This window comes from Vicugna pacos, chromosome 11, assembly GCF_048564905.1.
Source record: "Vicugna pacos chromosome 11, VicPac4, whole genome shotgun sequence".
NCBI classification, from domain to species: domain Eukaryota; kingdom Metazoa; phylum Chordata; class Mammalia; order Artiodactyla; family Camelidae; genus Vicugna; species Vicugna pacos.
Window position 1 is genome coordinate 26,844,070 of NC_132997.1, and position 27,326 is coordinate 26,871,395.

Here is a 27,326-nt window from a genome sequence, read left to right on the forward strand (position 1 = left end):
CTCTTTATATTGTGTTTTTGAGTATGACCATCATTTTCAATATAACTGCTCTTCCTTTTCTTTTATTGGCAAATGCAGCGATACTGTGTCTTGCAGCTAATGAAATTGGTCTTTACCCCAGCAATACTTTTTCATGTCCAGTATTCAGAATAGTGGTAAAGCATTTCTTCCACTACGCACGGGTGCCGAGTTAAGACTGAATTCAGCATCACTGTTTTTTTGAGTTCATTAACTTCTGACAAAATGTTTCTTTTGGACAGCCTGTGAATTTCAGCATGATGGCAGCAACACATGGAATCTGATTCCATTCATAGAAAGCTGAAGACAAGTGGGACCATGGGAGCTGGGCTTTTATTATATTCACCATTTTTTATAAGATCATTTAATGTGAAACTTGGATCTTTGCGGGAGGGCTGCTGACATTCCAAAATGACCTTTTGATGTAAAGCTTTTATATCATCTTGTCTTAACTGCACCATCAGAAAACTAACTTAGGAGATACTTCCACAATCCTTGTTGTTTCAAAGTGTTCATTTGAATATTTATCCAAATATGGTTTGTTTGGCACATTTATAAAGGAAGAGTGTATCCCTTGAGCATCAAGACTTCCAGCTGAGCACAGGTTCAAGGCTTAATAGATCTGTCTGTCTTCACTGAAAACTCTTGAGTTTAAAAGTGAATTGGTTAGTGTTGTCTGTGAGTCAGCCTCCTTGTGTCGCTTCCACATGAGCCAGCGCCTCGATCACAGTGTTCTGAGAAGTGGGACCCCTTCCTGGTTTCTGTGGTGCTTTGATCCTCACGCGGGGCTGGGTGATGTACATGCTGGACCCCCGGTATGAGACAGTTGCCTTAGGCTGTTTATTAGTTGTGTGACCCTGAGCTCAGTCTGATTCTGATCTGATTCTGGTGGAACTGAATTTGTGAAAGAATATTTTTTCTTTTTCACATTAGCAGGCAAAATGCCAAACATTCCTCTTCACGTGATTTTCTTTGTGTAGATAGGTATGTGCACCCCCGACTTACGCAGAACTTAGTCCTCATTACGCTGCTGTGCAGTGACCTTTTGACTTACTTGTTTGTCTTTGATTCAGTGACTTTTGAGTTTTAACAAAAAGCCAATCCTGTGGTGGAAAAATAGATATTTGTAAATGTTAAAGTCACCTTATAGATAATATTATGAGGATGGTAAATCAGGTCTTTATAGATTTTAAAAAATTGTTTTTTTTTGAGAATTGAGACATCTAAGTGGACATGACTCCTGTAAGATGGCTACATTATTATATCATGATTTTGCATTTGCATAAAGTAATACTGGAAGATTGAAATAAATTAGTTTAATTCATTTAAAATTCTGAAAAGTTTATAAAATGTAAATATTATGAGACATGTATACTCAAAAACACTTTAAAACGGTATGCTGAGCCCAGTATGTTTTTAGAAATAAACGTTGGTTTTTATTTGGAAAAATAATTCATTGTGGCATCTCATAAAGTTTTGACTTGTTGTTAACATCTAAAGCCAATGATAAAATAATAAAGTTGTAGCAATCAAAAAAAGTGATAAAATCTATTTAAATTTAGGAACCTGTAACACTACACTATAGCTCTGATAACAACCACAATAATTACGTATCCTTCTATCCTGAGACAAAAAATTCTGAAAAAGAAAATGTAGATTGAACAACAGAGAAAACCTAAGTCCCATGTGCATCTGTAAAGTCTTTAGTTTTTCTCCATCTAATTTTACTTTCCAGAATTTTTTTCCCACAGCAGAGAGGGATGTTTAATTGTTGTGGTGATTATCATAGTTATAGTTAATATTATGGGCTCCTGAATTAAATAATAGACTTTATTACTTCTTTCAATTTCTACAACTTTACCATTTTAAATGTTTTTAATAGTTTTACTTATTTATTTAATTTTTTGTGGGGGGCGGTAATTAGGTTTCTTTATTTATTGTATTTTGTAAGGCAGTCCTTCGGACTGAGCCCAGGCCCTCCCGCATGCTAACCATGCGCTCTACCACTTGACCTATCCGCTCCCCACCATTTTCTTTTTTAAATAACTTTTTCCTTTTTTGAGGGGAAAAGGTGTAATTAGGTTTACTTATTTATTTTTGTTTATTTATTTAATGAAGGACCTGGGGATTGAACCCAGGACCTTGTATATGCTGAGCACACGCTCTACCACTGAGCTGTCTCCTCTCCCTAACTGCATCATTTGATCTGTCTTTGCCAGAACTGAAAATAAGTCACTGCGACAGTCATGATCAGACCATGGGGAGCTGCGAGGGGAAGGCTAGGGGAGGGCCGCGTTAGGGCCCCTACCACTCCCTGCCGGAGGGGGCTGCGGGTAACATCCTTAGAGCCAAAACAGTGAACTGACTGCAGGAAGTTGTCCGTGTTCAGATATTTCAACTGTTACAGACTTTTGAATGGCTGTTTTTTTTTTTAATGGTTTAAAATGTTTTATTGCCACAAAACGTCACAGCTGCCATCACAGTGGCCCCCCAGAATCCAGCCCCTGCAGCACACCTGCACAGCAATACTGTCCTGAACCCTGCCTCTGGCCTTTTTCTCTCATCGGCTGCGTCCCCTTGTCCCTAACACATCCCCCTGCTTGCGGCCCCTTTGAGAAGGGCAGGCCAGGCAGGGCTGCTTTGACCTGACAGCCTTGAACGTTCATGAAGACTTTCTTAGCCGCCTCGTAAACTGCCAGTGTTTGTTGGTAACTGTAGGTGTGAAGGCTTACCGTGTGCCAGGCGCTGCGCTCGGGGCCACGAACACGGGAGGGCCTGTTGTCCTCCAGGGTTCTAGTGGGGTGACAGACATGCAAATGCAAACTAATGATGTAATAAGACGAGAATGACTTTAATGGACGTCTGAACAGCGTCTTCAGTGCAGAGGTTCCAGGTCACCTGCATACTCCCCCCTGCTCCCGCTGCATCCCCCTGCCACGACTGAAGAGGAATCCCCATTCACCCCTGTCTTGCGCAGTTCAGTGAATGGCACCCCCATCCCCCCGCATTGTCTACAGGAGTCTGCATGCTCTGCACATCTGTGGGCCACTTAACTGCATCACCAGCTCTGTCTGGTTGCGTGTTAAGTGTCTCCTGTGTCCATCTGCTTCTCCCAGCTCCATTCAGACCCCAGCTGAGCCACTTCCACCCTCCAGATGACAGGGGGGGGCCATCATTCCCTGGCTTCCCTCCTCACACCCTCCACACCCGTGTGCGTGTGCACACTACACAAATGTGCAGTTGAAACACACACATCTTTTGCTGTTGCTTTTAGGTTAAAGATAAAAATCCTTAATAAGGTCCCGACCTGCCTCGCCGGCCTTATCTCAGAGATGCTATGTTCCCTGCTTCCCACAGAGGCAGTCTGCTCCCTCTGCCTGGACCAGCGGTTCTGGGATTCCGCCGCCCCCTGCAGATCTTAGCCCAGGTGTCTCTTCCTCGGGGAATCCTTCCTAACCTTGCCTAAGTCTTTATGCATTTTCTAAAACACCACTGACCGCTCTAGTACTTAATGAAGATGTGACCTGACATTTATATTTGTGGTTCACTGGCTGTGCTCCAAGAAGACAAGACCGTTCTGCCTGCTTTGTGGGTTTTTGCTTACTGTGGTATTCCTGGCACACGGGACCAGACCTGGTCCTGAGCAAATATTTGTTGGATGAATGACTAACATCCACATGACATACAGTGGAACAGAGGAGAAGGAGCGTATTTATTTTCCAGGGGTATCTGGAAAGAACTAGAGAAGAGGCAGTGTATGAGCTGAGACCCTGAGGACATAAGGCCTCCGTGGGCACAGAGGTGGCGGGTGGGGTGTTTCACGTAGACGAGGTAGCGTCTGCGAAGGCACCGAGCTCGGAGAGCATTCTGTGTCTAGAAAACTACTAAGTAAGGCTGATTTCTAGAGTATGAATCGTGAGCGGGGGAGTGGAAGGAGGTGAGGCTGAAGGGTGAGGCAGGCAAATGACCAGTCTTTTCTGCAGAGGCGTTTAGATGTGACCTCACTGGTTTTCAAATGAGTTGAAATTGAAATGGAGTTTCAGGAGGACCTGAAATTCATTGGGGAGTCAAGACTAGCATTTTTTTAAAAAGTGAAATACATCAGACTAGAAAATATCCGATGAGATTGTGCGTGGTAAGGCTAGGTGTGCCGTGGTGAAGCTTTTGTTTCTGGGGTGTGTGTGTGTGTGTGTGTGTGTGTGTTGTGTACGTATGTGTGAGTATGCTGGGTTACAGTGTAAAATGGATTTCTTACTTTGGATTCAAGTATAGAAGGTCTGAATGTTGCTGTTGGAGGTGTTAAGGAGACTGATTTCAGCCAGGGGGGATGTCATGATCAGACGTACTGTTATGTAACTTGTAGTGTGGCCCGGGAGACTGGGTGGGAAGAGACAGGAACGCGGTCAAGGCCATTGCAGCAGGCATGTGAGGGAGGAAGGCTTCACACCCGACAGTGGCTGCTGGATCAGGAGGTGAAACTGCCAGGACTTTATGAGTAGACGTGTTGGTGGCAGAGATGAGGGTGACTCCCAGGGTGGCTGGTGTGGCCGTGTCACGTGGGTAGTGTATTTTGAGATCCTACAAATCTGAAAGTGGGGTTTCCGTACCCCGGAGCCTGTCCTCAGCCAGCGTGAGCGCCGCAGGCTCCCTGTCCCCCCCCAAGCCTGGCCGAGACGCTGCTCTGTTGACAGCTCTGTCTCCTGGCAGGTGCCGTCACCAGGGAAAAGCTGTGAAGACATTCTCACTTCAGTTCCTCAGCGGGGAACCCTTTCCCTGCTCCTCCTCTCCCTCTGTACTTGTCTCCCTCTCCTTCCAAACTATTTCCTTCTGCCCTTTTAAAGCCAGGAAGGATATTGGAATGTTTAAAGCGTTACCTCTGGATGGCAGGATCTTTAATTTATTTTGTGTGTGTGTGCTTTCCTTCGTTTTCTAAACTTTCTATAATTTAGAATCAATTTTCTATTTATTTGTTAAATACAGTATTTTACATTTGTAGTGAAGTTTTCTGTCATTTTCTGTAATACATTTTACTTAAAATACTTTTTTTTCTTATTATGAATGTGTGCGTGTTGGTTTTAAACAATTAAAAAGAATGCATCCGTGTATTAAGCACAATAGGCTCATACCCAGTAACCCCACTCCCCGGGGAAGATGACTCAGTGTTTCGGAGAGCTTTTTCCTGTGTACATCCTGACCACATAGTCATATCTCAGTATTAGTTATGAGAAGTGACTGCCATCCCTCTGTCCCTCTGTGACTTGTTTTCTTATTTAGCAAAGAGCACGGACACCTTTCATGCCAGTTACATCTAAGATAGAAATCAGAAATCCAAAACTATAGGGGAGCCAAGGAAACAGTGCAAATGAGGGAAATGAATTAATGTCATCTTGGGGCCGTGGGCAGGCTTGTAAGCTGACACATACACACCCCTCATCTAAACAGGCAGCCAATACTTAGCTCTAGATTTTTGGGTTGTTTTTCTTTTTGGTCATGTCCTCCCATTCTCCTGCCCATTCTGTCATTGTTGGATTTTTTTCAGTATTATTTTTCCAAGAGAAGTTAGAAATCTGTAATTGTTTACTTGAATTATTCCAATTTTCCATACACAGTGAGATCTGTCTGCTGGTGGGGCTGCGGCCAGGGCTGCTCCGGTTTGCCGCTTGCTATCAAGTACCTCCTTCTGTTTAAAGTAGCCTTTTTTGTTTCTGTTTTTCAGTGTCTAGCATCTTCTCCTTTTATTTTTTTCCCATTTACTTCTCATTGAAGTTGATGTGTCTCTTTCCACAATACTGCGGGACATGCTATGTCAGATTTGAAACTGACAACAGATTGAAACCGGCATGGTCCCGTTAAATCCCGCAGCAGTGTCAAGAGTTTCACTGGGGTCTCATGCCAGAGGCTGTTACTCTACTTTCTTAAATATAGAGGGAAGGATTCAGAGAAGAGCATAAGGGTTGCAGAGGCTGAGCTAAATGGAGACCAGAGGCATTTCACTCAGCAAGTGGGGGTTGGGAGGCACTTCATCCCACTGGCCCGGCCGTGTGCAGGGGCTCGATGGTGGGGCAGCAGATGCTCTGTCCTTGGGCTGGAGAGGGGTTTCATCCAGTCCGCGTGGGAGCAGGCTCTGGTTCTTATCGTGAGCCATTAGAGTAAGGGACCGTATTAATCCCCCGGCAGGTCTGTGGAGCTGACACGTCGCTTGGTCCTTGTGCTGGCTCCGAGGGGTTCTTTTCTTTTCAAAAATAATCTCACAACTGTATGAAAGGAGCCAAACTAGGGAGAGGCGTGGCCCAGCCCCTGACTCCTCTGTCCCCTTCTCCGAGCCTCCGTTTGCCCTGTAAGCCGTGATTGCTGGCGCTGCCAGTCACAGACGTGTTGAGAGGATGACATTTTAAGTCAGACGACCGTGTGAGCGAAGCCAGCACAGAGCTCAAGAATGCTGGTCTCTTCATTTTTTATTATTTTTTTAAAATACAAAATTCTCACTTGCGTCTCATTCAAATGAGCTGTCAGAACATAGGCCTTTTTGGCTGGGAACTGCGTACTGATTGACATGAATGGCAGTAGCATAATGTAGAGCTGTCCTCTGTGGCATGAACATGCTTTAAGCAGAAACTGATTTTTGTTTTGTTTTGTTTCATTTCGCTTATAGTTTTTGACGTGTTTCTGTTTTGGTCTGACTAGGAGGAGCCTGATCTGGTTAGTGCAATTTATGGCCGAGGGATAGCCTATGGAAAGAAGGGACTACATGTGAGTATGGAATAGTTACGTTCACCGTAGCACTTCCGGGGCCGGACTCGGACCAGGGACACGCAGGGGTGTCGCTCCAGTTCCCAAAGGAGACACTGGCCGTAGAGGACTGACTCCGCCTCCAGTGGCTGGGCAGTGGGGGGGAGGTGCTGGGAATTCCTACCCAGATTTGCCGAGGTCAGCTTCCCCGTACTTGCTCCTCCAGGGACAGCCTTTGCCAGACTAAATTTGATTTCATGATGAGCTGAACATCAGCCAGGAGAAGTCTGAGCCCCTTGCCTGAGTTCCTAAGAAATACTCACTGGCACAAGGAGAGACTGGGTATCAGTAGTGCAGTCAGACTTAGAATCTGAGTTCCTTTCATGACTTTTAAAGGTTGAGTAAAAGAACACTTTTCTTTTTTTGGTGAATTATTTATTTATTTTTACTGTTTTTATTAAAAAAATTTTTTAAAACAATAATATAGTCATAATATATTGATATAGCATTGTAACACATTGATTTCACCCTTTGTAGGTAAAGATTTGAGAAAACATTTTCATATACTCTGTATGAGAAAGTGTAAATGTAAAAATTTTGTTTTTCGTTTTCATATTTTTTTCCATTAAAGGTTATCACAGGATATTGAACATAGTTCCCTGTGCTGTACAAAAGAAACTTTATTTTTTGGTAGAATTTATTTTTAATTTATCATCTATTATACTTTCCCAGATGAGTATGTCTTTGTAGCCTTATTCCCTGTTTCTCTGAGGACTTCAGGAAGAAGGCTGTAATAAGTGTATTCTGCTCAAACAAAGGCACCATGGTATAAAAATGAAGACATTCCTGAGATTATATAGTAAACTAAAAATATATATATAAGCTTGAATGTCCAAATTTTTAGTCTAGAACATTATATATGAACTTTTTCTATTATTTTATATTAAAAATACTCAAATGAAATCATGCTTTGAGGGAGAAATGTCACTTTTGTATCTTTACCAATTAAAAAAAATTGTCCTAGTCACCTGCTGGCCTATTGGAAAAATCTTGTCTAATATTCGTATACTTCTGAGACGTGGGGGACTGAGAAGGAACTCAGATTTGGGAATAACGAGGTTGTTTAAGAAAGAAACAGTGTTACGTTCAGAGCATCACTCGATAACCCTAGTTAGGTTCAGGGCTTCAGTAAATGACTAGTGTTGCCCTAGTAAAAGTCAGAGATAAACGGCGTCTTCCTAAGCCTCATCCCTTTTAATTTCGTATCTTGATATGAAATTTGCTTGTATCTTTAATGTGTTTAAAATGTAAAAGTAACATGCTCCTATACCTTTGATAAAAAGGTATGTGCAAATTTTAAAGAGAACTTAACCTGGACTTCCTAAGGGGTAGATGTGTAGGCCTGGGGGTTTGATTGACAATGACTTGGCTCCTTTCTGGAGCAGTGGCAACAGCCCCCGGTTGGCAGCCTTCTGCACACTGGTGTCCACATGCTCAGCCCTTCACGTTTGTTGATGGGCTGTTTAAATAGCTTACATTGCGAAAATCCCTTGCTATCCGTGGAACTCGGGATAGCTGCTCAGGTCCAGGGTGCTATCGGTGGGCAGGGAGACTGGAGCCAGTTAAACAACTGTAATGGAACCCATTTAACTTGGCGGATCTCTTGCATAGAAGCTACATTCATATTTATCTCGAAATAAGTAGTTGTGTTGTTACCAAATGATGAGTTTTTCAGAAAATCAGTTCAACCTGGGTTTGAGTCACAGTGTATCTCATACCAAGCTAATGCCTTTTCAAGGACATTAAGAATGCTGAACTTGCTCTGTTCGAACTGAGCCGAGTAATTACCTTGGAACCAGATCGTCCAGAGGTATTTGAGCAGCGAGCAGAAGTGAGTGTACTTTTCTTTCTCCCTCTGTCTCTATTGGCCTAGTTGAATCTCAGACTTTTTTTTCCTGTTACTTGATGACTTACGCATTTTAAACCTCCCTTATAGCTATTGTGTTTTCCCTCCGTAGGTGCATAGATGCCCTTAAGCATAGTTGAAATTAATAGAAATTATGGGCCGAGCGAGACTGCTGATTTAGCCCATAAGAGTAATATTTAGTATTAAAATATACAGCTATGATGTGTCCGACGCTGTCCCAAATGGGTCACACATGTTGGCTACTGTACATATGACGTACTTTGGCCAAACAGTGCGACAGGATGGTCAAATGAGATTTATAGCCTTTAGAAGCATGTGTGTGTGTGCACTTGTGTATAATTCTTATGAGATATACCTGTCTACCTAGAGACATAGATCAGGTAAGGTGACCACAACTGGAACTTAGGACTCAAGCTGGAGACAGAGAGGCAGCATTTGGTGAAAATATCAGGTAATGCATGTGACAGTGGGCACTGAGAGGGGGTGCGTCTGCAGGAGCGGGAAGGCATGACCTGCCAGAGCTCGGGGACAGGTTGGCCAGGGGACAGGCGTTGGCAGTGTTTGCAGAGGCCCCACCGAAGGGGTCCTTCTGGAGCCGGTCAGATCCCATGTCCCAGGGGACAAGGTAGAAAATAGTGGTCAGGCCAGAGAACGGAGGGTATGCAAAGCCACCCCTTTTAATGTTTTTACATGAAGTGTGTCCATTTTGCCATTTTCATAAAATAACAGTCAACTATCCAGGTTTCATGTTGTATTTATTTTACTGCACGTTTAACCATGTTAAATGCCTTAGAATTTATGTTAATGTATTCAATCTGAATAAAACTTTTAATCTGATCTGGTGGGATGTCATAGTTGGACTAAAAGAAAAGAAAAGGACTTCCCCTCCCTCTTTTGGGGGAGAAAACTTAGCAAGTAAGAGGAACACTAAGTGTTTTAGTATTTTAAAAGCTGCATTTGTGATGTTTTTGTTCCCAAAATGATAGTGTCTTAAGTTATTGTTCAGTTTCTTTAAACGAATTTTATGTTTGATTGAGGATTTGGCTTTCCGAATGAACTTCTTTCTCAATTAGTAGAATAATTCATTATCTCTTGTCTATTTTGGATCGTAACACTAACCCTAAAGGTGAAGTGACTGTAATTTGTTCATTGCTGCACAAAAGCCCTGTGGCGTTTAGGGGGACCGTTTGGTGGCTCACTTGGTGACCACCTGCTCCTGGAAGGGGGTGCTGAAGGTTCCCCCCCTTACTCTGATGTTCCGCTGAAACATTATAACAAAGCATGTGTTTAATTCAGTGGACTTAGAAGACTGATTTAGCAGCTTTAAACAATTTTATATGTCTAATAAAAGCTAATTGTGTACCCCTAAATGATACTAATAATCAGAGAAGTAGTTTTCGGTTATCTTAAAAATGTCCAATAATGTTCGCCTTTTCTGGCATCACTGGGCAGCAATGTCATGACATAGTGAGTTTTCCAGCTAAATGATAGCATACCATTCATACATGGCAGACGTGACCTTATGAGCAATCTTTCACTTTTATACTTTCTGAAGTAGTCTGTATCTAGTGAACGTAATTTAGTGACTCTTTCAGTGACTCTGGTCATTATGTGCATGTTGCTTCTTGTGCTGGGGTGTGATAATTCAGTTGTGTCCCTGGGGGTTAACATACGAGGTCAGGATGTTTTTCCTTCTGCACATAACCCCAGACCACCATGCTTCTTGAATTCTCAGGGCGTATATTCCCTTTCGTTCCTCTTTTTGAGCTGTCTTTCTTGCCCCTGGCGAAGTGCCTGCCTGAATCTTCTCTCTTCCGCTGGTTTTAAGTTCCTGCAGAGGAAGAAAGCTGTTAGTGAAACTCGATGGCAGTGAGCTGCCATAAGAACAAAATCGACCCTGACTTAAGGCCATTTGTTCCAGATAAAACGCTTGTGCTTGATTGCGTGAGCACTGATGCCCATTTCGGGTTTTCTGCCGTCTCCTGGGTGTGCTTCTGCACTCTGGGCTGTCTTCTGCATTGTCTTTGTTGGCTGAGCACAACTGACTGCTGGATCAAAAGAGCGCTCAGAACAGGCCTGCAGATGTTTTGTGTCCTACTTTGGAGACCTTGACTGACGAGCTGAGAGTTGTTCACACGAGAGGGCTTGCAAAATGCCTGGAATCTGAGAAACTGCCATTCGGCACTGACTGCAGAGGGCATAGCCAGAGAGCGTGGAGGACTCTAATCCGTGTTTAACGGTTCCTCTGTTTTCGTGGTTCAAAGTTATCTTTCAGATGAACTTGACATGCCAGATTTTGTTTTGAAAGGTAAACAGTAGATTTCGGGGTGGGGGGAATGGTCAGACCTGAAGAGAAGCAACGTCTGTGATGACCCAGGGCGTGAAACAGTGGCAAAGCGATTGATTACCATGGTCATAGTTGATCAGCCTCCTCTCGGTGGGGCAGCCGCCCCTGAGCTGCTGACTTTGAACCTCACTGCGTCCTAGTAGGCGGGGCCAAGGGTCTCTGGCTGCCGAGAGAGTCACGCTGTGAGTGTGAGGTGGTGAGTCGGAACGAAGAAGTCAAAAACACTGGCAGTTGTAGGGCTCATCATTGGGGTTTCGCTCCCCTAATTACATTTTTGGATTTAATAGATTCTGTCTCCTCTGGGACGAATTAATGAAGCCGTGAATGACCTCACTAAAGCTATTCAGCTGCAGCCCTCAGCACGGCTGTACAGACACCGAGGGACGCTGTACTTCATATCAGAGGTGAGTTTTCTTCGCCTGGAAACGTTTCCTTCCATGAGGATGAAGGGTTCGCCTTTGCTTCTACGTCAGAAAACCGCTGGTTGATAGATTTGGGCTTGGGGCTGCATGATAAAGCGTTTGTGATATAAAACAGTTGCAGAAGGATTTCCTTTAGCTGAAATTGAACCCAGTGGAGAAATATTAAGTAGCAGGAACACATTTTCTTGCTTGAGATGTCAGCAGCAACTAAAAGGAAGACAGTGAGAAACAGAAGGAAAATTTGATTCACGGATTATTCCTTAACCTTTCTTGCAAATGTCAGCATAGGGAAGCAGGTACGCTGTGATAATAATAAGGCCGTGCAGTAATGCTGTGTGATAATTAATAATGTGATTATTAAACTCAGAGGTACAGTTTGAATTTCTTTGGTTGTTGCAACCCGAGAACTGTACCCTGAACTAACGTGGCTTCCCAGACTGGGGCTTCCCAGCCCAGCAAGATTCTCTGCTATTATCTGAGTGGTTATTTATGATTGCCATGTTATTTTTGTGGGTTTACAGTCGTTTTAATAACAATTTTCTATTGCAAAAGAAAATAGATTTTTAAAAGCCTCTGCATAACACGGTTTAAGGTTGAGCTCTGTCAGTCATTTTAGAACTATTTAGTATAATAAAACGCTGGGGCCAGAAAATGATTTGTAAAATTTCTCTGATAGATTATGACTTTAATAGTATTTAAAATAATATTCTTCTGGTGGTTGAGACAGTATGCTTAAATTAAACCTCTGAGTTTCTCCCATCAATTTAGCTGTTTACTTTTTTTTAAGGGGGAGGTAATGAGGTTTACTTATCCTATCAATTTAAATTATTTCAACAAACAGTGTATGTGTAGTGTAAGTATAGTTTACTTATATGAAGTATAACAAACATATAGTATAATCAACAAATCAACTAATGCTTATGATCATGAAACATTTCCTTTAAAACCAGAAAGGGCAAGGGGGGAGGGTATGGCACAAGGTCCTGGGTTCAATCCCCAGTCCCTCCTCCAAAAATAAGGAAATAAATAAACCTAATTACTCCCCTCCCCCCAAAAGCCAGAAAGGGCATAGAATAAATTGGGACTTTTTTTTTTCCTTCTACCAGTCAAAAGTAGGACATGTCCAAATATCTAACGAATGTGGATTTGTTTTTCCATTCCCCTTTTTGTAGGATTATGCAACAGCCCACGCAGACTTTCAGCAGTCCCTAGAGCTCAACAGAAACCAGCCCACAGCTATGCTGTACAAAGGGTTAACTTTCTTCCACAGAGGACTTTTGAAGGTGAACGCGCTGTGTGCTCCATACGACATCTCTGCTTTTCCTCTGCGTGTGGGAAGGGTTTAGCGGGGTTGAATCTGGCATGTTTTGAAATGACACCTCAAGTGTCTCACTGGCTTATCTTAGAAAGCAGTTTGAGTCAACATTATTTATTAAGCGCCTACTGTTTGATAGGTACTTGTAGGAAGATGCAGTGGGGGGAGGATGCAAGGTTATCAGGGAGAAATAATGCTCTATTTATGACAGGCACAGTTTACAAAGGCTTTCTCCACATGTAACTTATCATATGGTGAATGCACTGAAGGAAGTAAAGTAATTGAAGTGCTTTGAAAGCAGAGGTCAGGAAGGTTCATTTGATTGCGGGCGTTAGGGAAAGTTCAAAGAGCAGGGACACTGTTTCCTGACCTGGAAGGCGGAGCAGGGCCCGTGGAGAGGAAAGGGATGGCTTGGAAACACGGCCATGGTCAGTCCCGCGAGCTGAGCGCAAGGAGACGGGGCCGGACGGCTGGGCAGGGGTCCTGAAAGGTCTGGAGTACTCTGCTCAGTGTTTTGACTTGAGCCGGTGGGCCCAGAGGAGCTGTGAAATCCAGATTTGGGGGAAATAGCCAAGACCAAATCTGTACTTAGGACGTGGGTGCTGACACACCAGTGGCCGAGGAGGGTAGGGATGGGAGACGAATGACGAGACACTGGCCGAGCTCAGGTCAGAGGGTTCCAGACTGACTCGGGTCCTGTGGAGCCGCCCTGGCACTGTCCCTTGAAGACCGCTGCGGGGAGGAGTCATCGAGGGACAGGAGAGAGAGACTCAGTCCCCACTGACCCCGGGCATGGGGCGGGAGCACCACCTCCAGCCTGCCCACCCTCCTGCCTGTGACTCTGCGGGGACCCTGTCCCCCAGCCTCTCTCCTTCCCAGAGCAAAGGGGGCGGGAACCCAGCTGAGAGTGGAGCTCTGGCCGCTCACCTTGGCCTCCTCAGCGTCTGTCGCATAGTAGGCACTCTGATCCAGGACCCATCCAAGCAGCCTGATGACAGACAGGCTGGCCCGAGAGCAGAGTCAGTTGGCCCAGTTGGTGGAAACACTGCATTCTGACCAGGAGGTGACGAGTCTTCCCAGGGAGGGTCGCACTTAACCTGAAAGTTGAAAGCTGTCAAGAGCGCCAGGAGCATGTGGCTGAGAGGGGAGCCCTGGCAGAGAGGACGTGCATGTTGTTACTGAAGACAGTTCTGAGGGCCCGACACACACACACACGCACACACACGGAGGATGGGGAGAGGGTTTCAAAGGCCACAGGTTGTAAATCCTCCGTGTTCTGGACAGTGTCTGTCCCAGAGTGGGAGCTCAGTGAGCATCAGGGGAATGAGTGCATCTCAAGGACGGGGCAGGGAGTTGGGGCTGGGAGGCCTTGGCTGGAGCCCTCGCTCTGAATCTTAGTAACTGCCCCTCTGGACACGGGGCTTCTCCTCAGCCCCTCCTCGGGGAAGCATGTATCAAACAGAGAGGGTCTGACTCTCCGCCTCGTGGAGTGGCAGTGGGGATTACAGAAAATAATATGTGTGAAAAGCCCTCTCTAGACTGCAAACATAAATCGAGTCTTCATTATTATGGATCATTTGACATGTGAAATTTTAACCTAAGTTTTGTAGACTCTAAAAACATAACTCCCACCTGCTGGTTTGGTTTTAAACCAGAAGGGATTTTGCAAATCTTGTTTCATACACCTCGTCTCCCTTTTGCAAGTATGCAGAGGTGGTCCTAACACAGACCTGTCGCGCCTCCCCTTGGGATTCAGACCAGCAGTGCAGGCTTTGAGAGCAGTTATTTCAAATGTGCTTTGAGCAGCTGCCAGATGGACCCTTCCAATTTCTTTTGTATCTGCTCTCTAGTCCCCTCCTCTTCGCCTTCAGTTAAAAAATTCAAAATCACTGTACTGTGTTCAGAATCTGTCACTTGAGTGTTACTTGGAGGAGAAAGATTTGAAATAGAAAACAGTGCCAGTTATCTGTACTAACAGGGTAAAAATATTAGTTAAAGGAAAAAATGCAAACGAATGACTTTACTTTTAACCATGAAGCCATGCTTAGCAATGTGGGCAGGGCTCTTTGTGTTATTTCAAAATGAGGATTTTTTTCAGAAAAGAGCCGTAAGAGTAGAAACTAAGTAGAAACTGGACAAGGACTAAAATTCAGTCTGGTTTATTCCAAATCTACACAGTGAGATCCTAGAAATGGTGCTTCCATCCTCTGAATGTCAGAAGCCCCTCCGTGAACCAGTCTTACCAAGCAATTTGGTCTTTCCTCCTTTTTGCCATGCTCAGAAATACAGCATCAATGTGTGTAATAGATGGGAACTTTTCCTTTGCATTTTGTAGATCCGCTGTCCGAGGAGGTCAGAGTGTGTACGTATTGTCTCATTCATCCCAACGGCAACCCCAAGAAGTATAGGAGGAGCAGAGGGTGTCCCAGTTACCCAGATTGGAAAACTGAGTCAGTGGTGAAATGCCTTCATGACGTTAACAAACTCAGCTTAGATATCTCTGTTTCTCTTGTTAACTTGTAGAGACAAAGCGCTAAGTGGACCAATGAGTTCGAGCTACCGCTGTATCCTAAAGGTGGTCTCTCCAGGTCAACAGCAATTTAGAAATTAAGGGGTGATGGCTTATTTACTTGATGGTCACTACAGATGTGTTAGGATCACATTACATGACAAAGTTCACAGCTGTCCGATTCAGTGAATATATCAGACATTTTGGATTTTCCTAGGGAAAAAAACAAACAGCAAAAACTTTCCTATGGAATTCTATCCATGTCATAAGGATACTTCAAAAGTGTGTATTATGAACACAGATTTTTACAAGCCTTTACTTTGAGAGCTACCTGCGACTGTCCTGTTCGGTTACACTGAACAGCCCCAGAGTGATGACTGCCTACCCGCTAGGAAGGAGGATGGTGAGTTACAGTGGAGATGGTTACATCCGCCTCGCAGATGGATTCAGGGCCAGTTCATGTGCTTACAGATTAATTCATTTGAACGTAGTTTCTTTGTTCCCGATGGCTTAAAATCTTGATTCTGCTGTGTCCCCTCTTTGGCAGAATGAGGTAGAGAGCTGTGCAGTGATTAGACAGGAACCCCGAAACCAAAGACTCTTAAAAGCTGAAGAGAAATCAGACTTTGAAGAACTGTGGCGTCCAAGCATGCTGTAAGTGCAGTGAGCGGCAGGTGTCTCCTGGGCGTCTCCACTAGACGTCCACAAACACTCCAGACTTAACACGCCCCAGCCGGACGCGCTACCTCCCCACCGCCCCGCCCCACAGCGGTCCTCCCTCCTGTCCTCCCCCTCCCCACCCTAGTGGTCCTCCCTCCTGTCCTCCCCCCGCCATGCCCCACAGTGGTCCTCCCTCCTGTCCTCCCTCCACCCCGCCCCACAGCAGTCCTCCCTCCTGTCCTCCCCCCACCCCGCCCCACAGCTGTCCTCCCTCCTGTCCTTCCTCATGTTGATTGGCCCCCACCTCCCACCTAGGCTCTCAGCTGAAAAATCTTCCTACCCTCGCTTCTCCCCCAGACCCAGACAGCCACCAAATTCTGTCTCCGTTTGCCTTTAGAAGTCCCTCCTGCATCTGACCCTTCTTTTCTCTCCTTGGAGACACTGTCTTAGTTGGAACCTTCATTATCTCGTCCCTGGACCATGGCAGCTGCCTCCTAACTGGACTCCATCCTCTCCCCACTCCAGTGTGTCTTCTCTGTTTTTGCCAGCAGTTATCATCTTGAAAGAGTAAATTTGGGGAGGCTCCCCTGCTTGTAGCCCCATCCCTGCTGCTGCAGGGTAGCACCCAGACCACAGAGCAGGGCAGAGACATTTTCCTCTGGCCCCCATCTCTGCCCCCTCCCCAACTCCCACTCATGTCCCCTGTGCTCCTGCCCCCCCCCCCACTTTCCCACCGTCTGTGGGCTCTCTGTGCCGCCCTGCGGTACCCCTTCCCGTGTCCCAGATGCCCTCTCTCTTTCCTCAACCTCTAACTCTCTGAGACCCAGCTCACTTGTCACCTCCTCATTGAAGCCTCTCCCGGCATCCCAGGGTCAGTTAGCTGTTTCTTGCTCTTTATTCCTGGAGACTTTTACTCATACCTCTGTTGTAGCTCTTAGTTTGTATTCTAATAAGCTGGTCACATAATTGGCTGTCTAGTGACACTGTGAGTTCTCCGAGGACAGAGATAATGACCTCATCTTTGTGTCCGCTTCCTTCCCACTGCCCCCCGGCACATGGTAGGCTCTCAATACATGTTTGTTGAATGAAAAATATAGTTGGAAAAATCCGAAAGGATCAAGCCTCTGTCACTGCAGGGAGCCTAATTAAGGGTGGTCTTTAACATTTCTTCAGTGTTAAAGTGTATCTGTTCTCATCTCTCTCCCCAAACTGTAACCATTCAGTGGGATTCCTTAATGAGGAGGTTCTGTCCCCAGTATTGCCTTTGAATAGTTTCAAAGCCGGCCCCTCTTGTCCTGATGCCCACCCACCACCCTCCAACTCCGAGAAAATCAAGAAGCAGGGAATGAATGACTTTCTGAAAAGAATCAAGATTGTTCTCCTTTTGCAAAAGAATTCTGTGTGCCTACCAGGTCATTAAATATTTATTGAGTGCCTACCATGTTGCAAGGCATATGATATCTGTAGTGGTTTTCTGCTCTGAATGATCTAATCAAGTGTGAAATGATCTACCCCAGCAGTTTTCATGTGAAGTGTTTCTCATTAAAGCTCTTAGAGATCACGATACTTTGTAGCCGTTAAGTAAAGATAACATCTTCTCCTTGGGAAATGTGTGAAATGTCTTCCTGATGTTTTTGTTACAGTAAATAAAGTCATGATGAAAAGTTCATTCAATACCAGTCTAAGCCTAGGATGTTTATTCCAAAACGAATGGTACATTTTATCATCAGTTTTCACAGAGACAGTCCCCCTGCAGCCAAGTGCACTGTGGTCCCCGAGGGTTCCCCTAAAGTATGGTGCCTGGCCTGTAGCTCACACCTGGGGCTCTGCCCCCTACCCCCAGCTCAGGTTTCTCTTTTATTTTGTGTTACTGTTTATGTTTCTGCGTAGATCATGGGAATCCTTCAGAGAGCTATCCTAAGAGCCTTTTTGTTTGTTTTATAAACAGTTTCACCTTGGGCTTGCTTTTCTGTCTCTCTTGTTGGTTCAATTTTAAATACTACTGGTTGTGATCATTTGGGATTATTTCACACAGCTGTTAGGCTTACTTGTGTTCCCGAGGGCCTTTATGACTTAACGAAATGATGTTAATATGAAGGTGATATTAGTATTCAGAGTCCTGATGGAAAAGATAGCGAGAAGCTATTTTCACACACTTAAGGCTCTGTTGTTGTTCATAGTAATGCATTTGTTTACTCGCAGAATTAAATCCTCCAGACTCAGTTTATTATACTTTCTACCTCTATCTCTTTTTTTTTTTTTAAGTCCCCCTATTTAAAAAAAAAAAATCACTCAGAGACCATGTATAAGATATATTCAAGTCCTTTAGTGATTTAAGTGAAACTCAATTTTAACAGTAAAGCAAATGAATTATTTTTCTATCTACTTTTTACAGGAAGCTATTGAATCCTTCAAAGAAGCTTTGAAGCAGAAAGTTGATTTTATTGATGCATATAAAAGTCTAGGGCAGGCCTATAGGTAAGTAAAGTAATAATTGGGGTAGGAAGGAGGGTGTGGAGTGGGGAGACAAGTAGTGATTTTTTTTAAAACATGCATTTTTAAAAATTGAAGTATAGTCAGTTACACTGTCAATTTCTGGTGTAAGGGGACAGGGTGTATAGCTCAGTGGTAGAGTTTATGCTTAGCAGGCACCAGGTCCTGGGTTCAATCCCCAGTACCTCCTCTAAAAATAAATAAACAGATAAACCTAATTACCTCCCCCCCCCAAAAAAAAGTTATAAAAAAATTTTTAAATGCACTTCTTAACCAAAAGAGATGGTCATTCTCAATCACGTAGGCATTTCCATACTTGTTAAGATCTTCCCTGGAGTACAGAAAGAGCCTGGGTAGGAGGTAGCGTGATGTGTATTATGACGTCTTATCTTAAAACAACTTGGGCTCGTAGATGTTGGTCTGGAAAACATTAGTCCTTCAAGGGTTGTTGCTCTGAGTAGTTGCATTATAAGCTGCTGAGTTCTAGATGCTGCTGCTGTTTTAGGCAGTAACTAAGGTTGATGCCCACATCACTATGCTCTGTTTGGAGACTCCTAGAGCAGCGGGATGGAAGACGTTACAGTGATGGTGCATCTCTGTAGGGGGTGAGCAGCTGTGCCGAGACCCTGGCCTCCCAGGTACATGCACTGCCCTGGCCAGCAAAACTATTCTGACTTTTGGCTTAAATTTTTTACTTTTTTAACATTCTGACTTATATAAAGGTACTATAAAAAAGGAAAGACAGGAACAGAAATCCCCTTTAAAACTCTGTTAGGTGCCTGATTTGGGGAGGATTAAATTCAAGAGCTCATTTATGCCAAGTTGGAGAAGCTCTCCTTGTCTTGTGTTGTTCGTTTTATGAGAGGGAGGTTATTAGGTTTCTTCACTGATTTCCTCTGGGAGGAGGTACTGGGGATTGAACCCCTGACCTCTTGTGTGCTGAGCATGCGCTCTACCACTTGAGCTACGCCCTGCCCCCCGGAGAATCTCTCCTGTACTAACTTGGAGAAAGTGCGCCTGGGTTTGTTTTGGGTTGAAGGGTTGCTATTGATCCTTCCTGTCCTGCAGAATTGTTGGGAATATAAATTGAAAACAGATTTGAAAGCACCTAGCAAATAGTAAAGTGCTGTATAAATGTTACTGTTAAATATACTTTTTAAATATTCATTATTCGTAGAAAGTTGCCATATGGGATATTTTGAAGGTTCTTGTATCATTTATAAGAATTTTAATATATGAAAAAAGGCTGGTCAGTAATAACCATTTCCACTCTGAAAGAATCAGTTCTAAAACGTTATTTCTTTTTTTCAGAATTGTAAATTAGATAATAATTTACCAGATTTTAAGTAACTTCAGCAGCAGAAAAAAAAAATTAAACCTATAAATTTGATTCACAATGATATACCTCTGTGTGATTCTAACCTACATAGTATTTTTTGCAAAGGAGAAACATTCGTGTCTATCTAAATATCTAAAACTCACACAAAGTTTTTTTAGGGATTGGAGCTCATCATGAACTGGGGAAAGGAATTTGAGTAAGCATTTGTCTTTGGCAATCAATCAATTAATTTCCCCCCAAAGAATTTCAAGAGCTCTATGCTTAGCCTGTAACCTGCTAAGATTTAGAAGAGCTGAGTAGACTATGATGAGTCAAAGGCTGGGTAGCTATAAAGTGGGAAATTCAAAGAGCAAACACCCACCTCAAAGGATCTTATTTGCAGATGGGACCGTAACTCTGAGGCTAACTTACTCTGTGTGTTTACTGAAATGTCTCTACTCTGCTCATCGCTGTTGTTACATACCTAGAGAACTGGGCAACTTTGAAGCAGCCACTGAGAGCTTTCAGAAGGCTCTGCTGCTCAACCAGAATCACGTGCAGACCCTCCAGCTCCGCGGAATGATGCTTTATCACCATGGCAGCTTGCAGGAGGCCCTGAAGAACTTCAAGGTGAGCATCCGGAAGTGAGCAGCACTCACCTGGGATGGTGCGTCATTCTTCAACAAGGCTTAGTGAAATGCGTGTGTGTGTGTGTGTGTGTGTGTGTGTGTGTGTGTGTGTGGCGGGGGGCGGGGGGTGGTGCAGGCAGGAACAGGGCTTATACTTCCACAAAAGAAAAGAGGAAAAACCACTGCCTTGCCCGATAGACTAATTTACAGGGGATGTATTTGGTCTGATCTAACCCAGAGGGAAAGCATTCCTGATTCCAGATGAAAGAGTAAAGCACTTTGAAGTTTCCTTAAGTGGTACTGATACGCATTTTCTCCTTCAACACCTCAGCGCTGTCTGCAGCTGGAGCCGTACAACGAGGTATGCCAGTACATGAAAGGACTCAGCCACGTGGCCATGGGACAATTTTACGAAGGGATAAAAGCACAGACGAAAGTTATGCTCAACGATCCTCTCCCAGGCCAGAAGGCCAGCCCAGAGTACCTGAAAGTGAAGTATCTCCGAGGTAAGTCAGACACTTGCAGAATGGCTGGATTTGAATGCGTGAAGCTGTAGCAGTCAAGCTGCTTGTCTCTCTGGTGTCTTGTCTCCTATAGGAGGCAGCTGAGTGTCCGCGAAGCTGGGTGCCTAGTCCAGGGCCGCCCCTTGGTTACCGCTGGGATCTGGACTAGAGAGAGCCCGTGTCTGCTAAAGACCAGTCCAGTGCTTTTTTTCTCTGCCTGCCTTCCTTCCTTTTCCTTCCTTCCTTTTTCTTTCTATCTTTCTTTTGCCTCTTCCTCACATTTTTTTTCTTTCTGAAGTTAAAATTTTTTACTTAAGTGAGAAAAACATATTTTGAACTAAATGTGACAATCATCTAAGTATTCATGTCTTGTCATGTAGCATCCAGAGATACAGGAAAGTAACTTTTAATGAGATTTTTACTGTTAAATATAAACTTGGTATCTTTGATCTGTCATTCCTTCATATCAGAATCCCCACCTATTTTGGAGAATTTAAATTGGGATGAAGAAGAAAGCATACCCTTGAGTTATCCTTTTATCAGTCTGTCTTTCTTACTTTGTCTCTGCCATACAGAAAGATATTTTTGTTTTTTGTCTAAAGCCCAAATCTTTCCTTTCATTTCTTCTCTTTCCTGTGTTATCTTTAGCCCACTATATCAGTACTGTCCAAGTGAAAAAAATCGCAAGCCAAGTATAATTTTAAATTTCTAGTCGCCACATTAAAGAAGTGAAAACAAATGGGTGGAATTCATTTTAATAACATTTAATTTTATTTAACTCAATACCTCCATAATATTAGTTCAATGTATAGTTAATATGAAAACACTACTTATTGGCTATTTTACATTTTTTGCACTAGTCTTTGAATATGGTGTATGTTTTACACTTAAATTTCATCTCAATTTGGATGCAAAATTTTCATTGGAAATACTTGATCTGAATTTGGACTTCATAAACTTTGAAGTTGAAAAAGTAGGTAGATATATGCAAGCTGTTCCCAAACAATGCAGTTTTCTAATAATTGAGTAAAATATCAGCTTTAAGTTGAAATGAATTCCAATCAAGTAAAACTTAAAGTTCAGTTTCTCAGCCACATTAGCCACGTCTTAAGTTCTCAGTAGGCAGCTGGCCAGGGGCGGCCTTTTGGACAGCACAGCTCTTTACACTGCAATTCCCTCTTTTTTCCTGGTTTAGGAGAACTTGGACTTGTGAACTGTAGCCTGAAGATGGGGGCACCAATGTCCTGTTTTGTTTTTTTTTTCCTACACCACCTCCCTAGGGGTGAGCAGCAGTTGGTCAGCCAGTTGATGAAGTCACGTACACAGTCAGTTGATCAGTTGGTTCACAAGAAACTGGACTCTGTCTGACACTGAACTTGTGTTCCCAGACTCTGGGGTTGAAAAGTGAGACCCTTGGTGTTGCTCGTGGAAAGGTGGTTACAATTTAGCCAAAGAGGACCCAGATTAACCGGCTTGTCTTTGACTCTGGTGACCACCTCCATGATTCCATAGTAATAGTGACTTAGTGACACCTGGGGTGTCCACGTAGAATTCTTGTCATTAGCCAGCAGTTTGTCCTGAAGTGTTTGGACTGTGTACCAGTGGGCTGTAAAAGCTACAGTCCGCTGTAAACGCCGTCTCTTTAGCGCGTTGGGGTGTGTCAGATGTCCTTTCCCGTCTGCAGAGTATTCTCGCTACCTTCACGCACACCTGGATACTCCCCTTACGGAGTACAACATCGACGTGGACCTGCCTGGAAGCTTTAAAGACCACTGGGCTAAGAACCTGCCCTTCCTCATAGAAGACTACGAGGAGCAGCCCGGGCTGCAGCCGCACATCAAGTGAGTGCTCTCGGTGGAGATTTTTTTTTTCCTTTTCCAAGACCATAGGTTCATCGTAATATCTCGCGATCGATCTCGCGATCGATGAATTTATTTTCCGATTTGATTTGTCTGCACATATTCCTTTTAGTTTATCCAGTACCTCAAAACTTACCATTGAATGTCATCTTTCTCTCTAGCCCGACATTCCTGGCTAACGTGGGGGCACCTTTGAACTGCAGATGTGCCGATGCTTCTTGGTAGCCTTTGACAGGCATCATTCTTTTACCCTGTTACTTTGAAACGAATTTCTTAACATATTAAGCGTTTGAAATTACAGTGCTGCCCCTCTCCTACCGCAGCAGGGCAAAACGGCGATGCTAAGAGGCTATCCCGTTCCAAGACAGGTAGGTTTAGAATAGAAATTAACTCCTAGGAGCCTTGCAGTGCCTAGGAATTAGGAAAAACCCACACAAGTGTGCCCCCCCCCACTCCCAAAAATAAAGAAAGGAGGAGGTGTTCAAACTAGAGTGATGGATGGTGAGCGTGTTTTAAAGGAAGACGGTGTCCTGGGGGAGGGCACGTCACAGCTACTGCTATGGAATGCCTTGAGGTGTGGGCAGGACGGGTTCGCTGGCCTTCAGAGGGCTAAAGCGACCCATGCTGGAGGCACCCCCAGGATCTCAACAGAAGCAAATGCAGATCCTCCCTGGGAAGAAATTTCGTGTCAGTTTGCATCCCAAGTGTTCTCACAGATTAAGATCATTAGTGTGAGCACCAGAACCGAGGAGACAGCAAACAGAGCTGACCCTCTGGGGTTTCCGGTGCTGGCCCCGTTGAACACGACGCCCAGACAGCTGCAGGGGAAATGTTTGGAGACATAACGTGAGTAATAAGAACCATGAGATTATTTTTTTTAAAAATGACCAGACAGATTAAAAAAAGAATTGGAAGCTTGCAAAACTGAAATACAGTCTTTGAAATGAAGAACTCAGTCTACAGGCTAAAAAGCAGACAAGGTGTAGCTGAGAGAAAACTGCAAAATTGGAAAATAGAGCATTGGAAATTATCCAGAGTGTAGCAGAGTCACGGAGTTAGAAACCATGAAAGGGAGACGATGCAAAGAGCTAGCACGTGTCAAACTGAAACCCTAGAAGGAGAGAATGGAGGAGGGGCAATGTTTGAAGAAATAATGGCTTAGAATTTTCCAGAACTCAAAAAACACATAAATCCAGAGATTTTTCTCAAAAGTGGGGTAAATGAAAAAAAAAATCCATCCAGACACATCATAAGTAACTGTGGAGAACACCTGAGGTCAAGAGAAAAATCTTAAAAATAGAAATGTCATGTCTCCTACTGAGGGTCAATTATTGGACTAACTGTAAACTTTCCAACATCAACAATTTCTACAAATTAAAAAGTAAAAGTCAATAGCTGATTAGAAAAGGGAACGAAAGACACGAACAGGTAGTTTCAGCCCGCAGAAAGCAAGAATGGCAAATAAATGTATGGAAAGATGCTTCAGTTCATAAATATCTAAGGTCACATGAGATGTTTCACCCATGAGGGAAGCAAACATGACAGAGTCTGACTAGCAGTAATATTGACCAGAAGAGGGGTCAAGGGGGAATTTTATATGTTCCCCGTGAGAGTATGTATTGCTTTGGCTAGCAGTTTGTCATTATTTTATAAAATTGAACGTTTGCGTAAAATTGAACAGTCTTGCAGTTCTGCTCCCATATTCAAGAGGGGACCTTGTGCTTGTACACATATCTGCTAGGGGACCTGTTGACAACAGCGTTTGTTCACAACCCAAAACCGGAAGTCATCCCAAATGTCCATGAGCAGAAGCATGGATAAATGTGATGCTGCCCCACAGCGAGTGTCACACGGCAGGATCACAAATGACCCAAGAACTGCGTGGACGAGTCTTGAGATAGAGCGTTGAGTGAAAACAGCAAGTCAGGAGCCTTCAGCGTCGCAATCGTTTCCCCCACGGAGCTCATCAGCACAACTGTAGAATAAGTGGTTGAGGGATATACGTACGTAACCTGGTTTTGAAAAGAAGCAGGTGGGGGAATTCAAGATGAGTTACCTCCTGCTGGGAGGATAGGGAAGCCGTGCGCAAGTAGGCAGAGCTACAGAATGTTTGAGTTCTCCGGTGGGGTTGTATGCTTTAGTAGGTACCGATAATCAGAATAACAGAGGAAAATGTCTCCTTGAGGTCATGTGTGTTGTCTTCCACGCCCTTTTTAGAGAAATACACATGTGCAGAAAAGAGTTAGCATGGGGGACCTGAAGGCCGGGCCTCAGAGAGGGCTGCTCACCAGGCTGGCCCTGGGCTGGCATCTGGGAACGTGGATGTTGGGAGCTGCCCTGGTGCCCAGAGCCGAGAAGAGTGGCTCCCTGCGCCTGCACTGTGTGTCCAGACAGTGTGGTTCATGCTGATCACCTGCTCCCCGCTGGGGTCTGGGGTCTGGGGACTTGCCAGGCAGGGATGCTCATGGGATCAGCCCCCAGGGACATCCCTGGGCTCTGAGTGTCTGATGCCCATCTCACACAGGGAATGAGTGCTGCGTGTGCCCCTGGGGGGTCCTGGAAGTGTGCCTGGTTTCCTCTGGACCTCGCCCCACGTGCCTTTTCCCTCTGACGATTGTGCTGTGTCCTCAAGGTGACACGTACATGTGTACACGGAGCCCGTGAGGCCTGCTAGGGAGTTACCAAGCCCGGGGGTGTCTTGGGGACCTCAACACAAACCCATAACTTAGAATTGCATTCTTTGCTGTGAAAACTTTCCGCAGGTTGGGAGTCACATTATGCTTGGCATAACATGACCTGGGGCTGGAGTCGGGGATGGACACAGGGCAGGGTTTGCTCGCTTGTTGAGGAAGGCAGTCCACGCGGGTTCTGTGTTCTGGAGAAGTTCACAAAACAGATAACACCCCGAGGTGCCTTCTGAATTGCAAACTAGTTGTCAGCGATGCTAACAAGCATGTGACAGTGACTGTGCTCACACTCCCATAAACAGTCCTTCTTTTGAATTGTGTATGATTGGGTGAAAAGCACTGAAGGAAAGATTATTTAAGTTTCTCGATGATTTTTCCGGTGGAGGAAGTGACTGCTTTTCAGGTGAAACTGGATAAGCAGACGTCTGCTGTGGAAGTCTCTATCACGTCTGTAATGTTTCTTCCAGAGACGTGTTACATCAGAACTTTGAGAGTTACAAGCCAGAGGTCCAGGAGCTGATTTGTATAGCTGATCGTCTGGGATCCCTGATGCAATACGAAACACCCGGTTTCCTGCCAAACAAGAGAATACACAGAGGTATTTCAAAACTGTCTGCAAATGGAAGAATTTCTCACCAAAGAGCAAGGATTGTTAAAAACACGTTGGACTTTCCAATAAAGTCACTGGTTGGGCTTACTGAAAGTCTCCATGTGAGCAGAACAGAAATGCATAGAATCATTCATGCTGAATTCTGAAAAAGGACTGCTTCCAGCTTTGACTTCCATGCTGTAAATGTAGAATGTAGGTCTTGAGTCTTTTTTTTTAATTAAAAACATTAAAAAAATTTTTTTTCAAGGCGGAAGGTAATTAGGTTCATTTATTTATTCACTTAATGGAGGTACAGGGGACTGAACCCAGGACCTCGTGCATGCTAAGCACATGCTCTACCCCTGAGCTGCACCCTCCCCCCCAGTCTTGAGTCATTGCTGTACACCAGACAGCTCGCCCACCAGAGCTATCTCCTTACTGTGGGGTGAGGAGGAATTTGAACCTCAGTTCCTTTGGGAGGAGGCAGAGTTGGGAGGAGACAAGTCTCAGGTTGTCTCCAGTTTCTGCTGATAGAGTTGAGTTTTAGCCGGGACATCAGGACAGTGATGTATCTCTGGTCTTGTTAAATGACCAGTACCGGAGATTCTTCTCTTTTGTATGACTCTGGAGTTGTTCACCGAGTTGTCAATGAGAGTCATTTCCTTTAAAGCATGCTTATAAACTCCGTTCTCCCCGTATTTCTCCTTTCAGCCATGGGCCTGGCGGCTTTGGAAGTCATGCAGGCTGTACAGCGCACGTGGACCAACTCAAAGGTTCGGATGAACGGGAAGACGCGGCTGATGCAGTGGAGAGACATGTTTGACATTGCAGTAAAGTGGAGACGGTAACTGACTTTTAAATGACTCAGGTTCTGAATCCCATTTTATTTCTTGCAAGTAATAGGCCTTGCAAGTTATGTTTTCCTCTCTAAAGCTTGTCAAAAATTTCTGGCCTCATTATTCCTCGAAATACATTCAACTAATGTTTATGAAATAGGAATTGATTGTTACTGTGTTTCCAAGCACCTTTTTTTGTTTGTTTGTTTGTTTGTTTGTTTGTTTGTTTAAATGGAGGTACTGGGGATTGAACCCAGGACCTCAAGCATGCTAAGCACACACTCTACCGCTGAGCTCTACCCTGACCCCCAAGCACATTTTTAAGTGAGGTGTTGTAGAAAAAGCAGTCTCTCTGGAAGAGCCTAACATTACCTGTGGTACCTGTGAGTGACGTCAAGGGACCAGTCTTTCTATGGTTGGAGCGTGGGCCTGGCCAACCGGCTGCAGTTTGGAGGGGGAACCACTAGTCCTCCTTTTCATGAGAA

The 27,326-nt window shown here is 44.3% G+C and overlaps 1 protein-coding gene across 5 annotated transcripts in view; it reads left to right on the forward strand.

Moving 5' to 3' along the window:
- TTC13 (tetratricopeptide repeat domain 13) overlaps positions 1–27,326 on the forward strand; it is a 71,432-nt gene that overhangs the window by 26,679 nt on the left and 17,427 nt on the right. For 3 of the 5 annotated variants that reach the window (XM_072970963.1, XM_072970964.1, XM_072970965.1), the window contains 10 exons: positions 6,703–6,768; positions 8,546–8,638; positions 11,309–11,425; positions 12,616–12,726; positions 18,323–18,405; positions 20,227–20,368; positions 20,699–20,873; positions 22,555–22,711; positions 25,884–26,014; positions 26,717–26,849. In XM_072970963.1, coding sequence (XP_072827064.1) covers positions 6,703–6,768; positions 8,546–8,638; positions 11,309–11,425; positions 12,616–12,726; positions 18,323–18,405; positions 20,227–20,368; positions 20,699–20,873; positions 22,555–22,711; positions 25,884–26,014; positions 26,717–26,849 — 1,208 coding nt within the window. The remainder of the gene's footprint in view (positions 1–6,702; positions 6,769–8,545; positions 8,639–11,308; positions 11,426–12,615; positions 12,727–18,322; positions 18,406–20,226; positions 20,369–20,698; positions 20,874–22,554; positions 22,712–25,883; positions 26,015–26,716; positions 26,850–27,326) is intronic. The other 2 variants (XM_072970966.1, XM_072970967.1) reach the window with 1 other exon arrangement.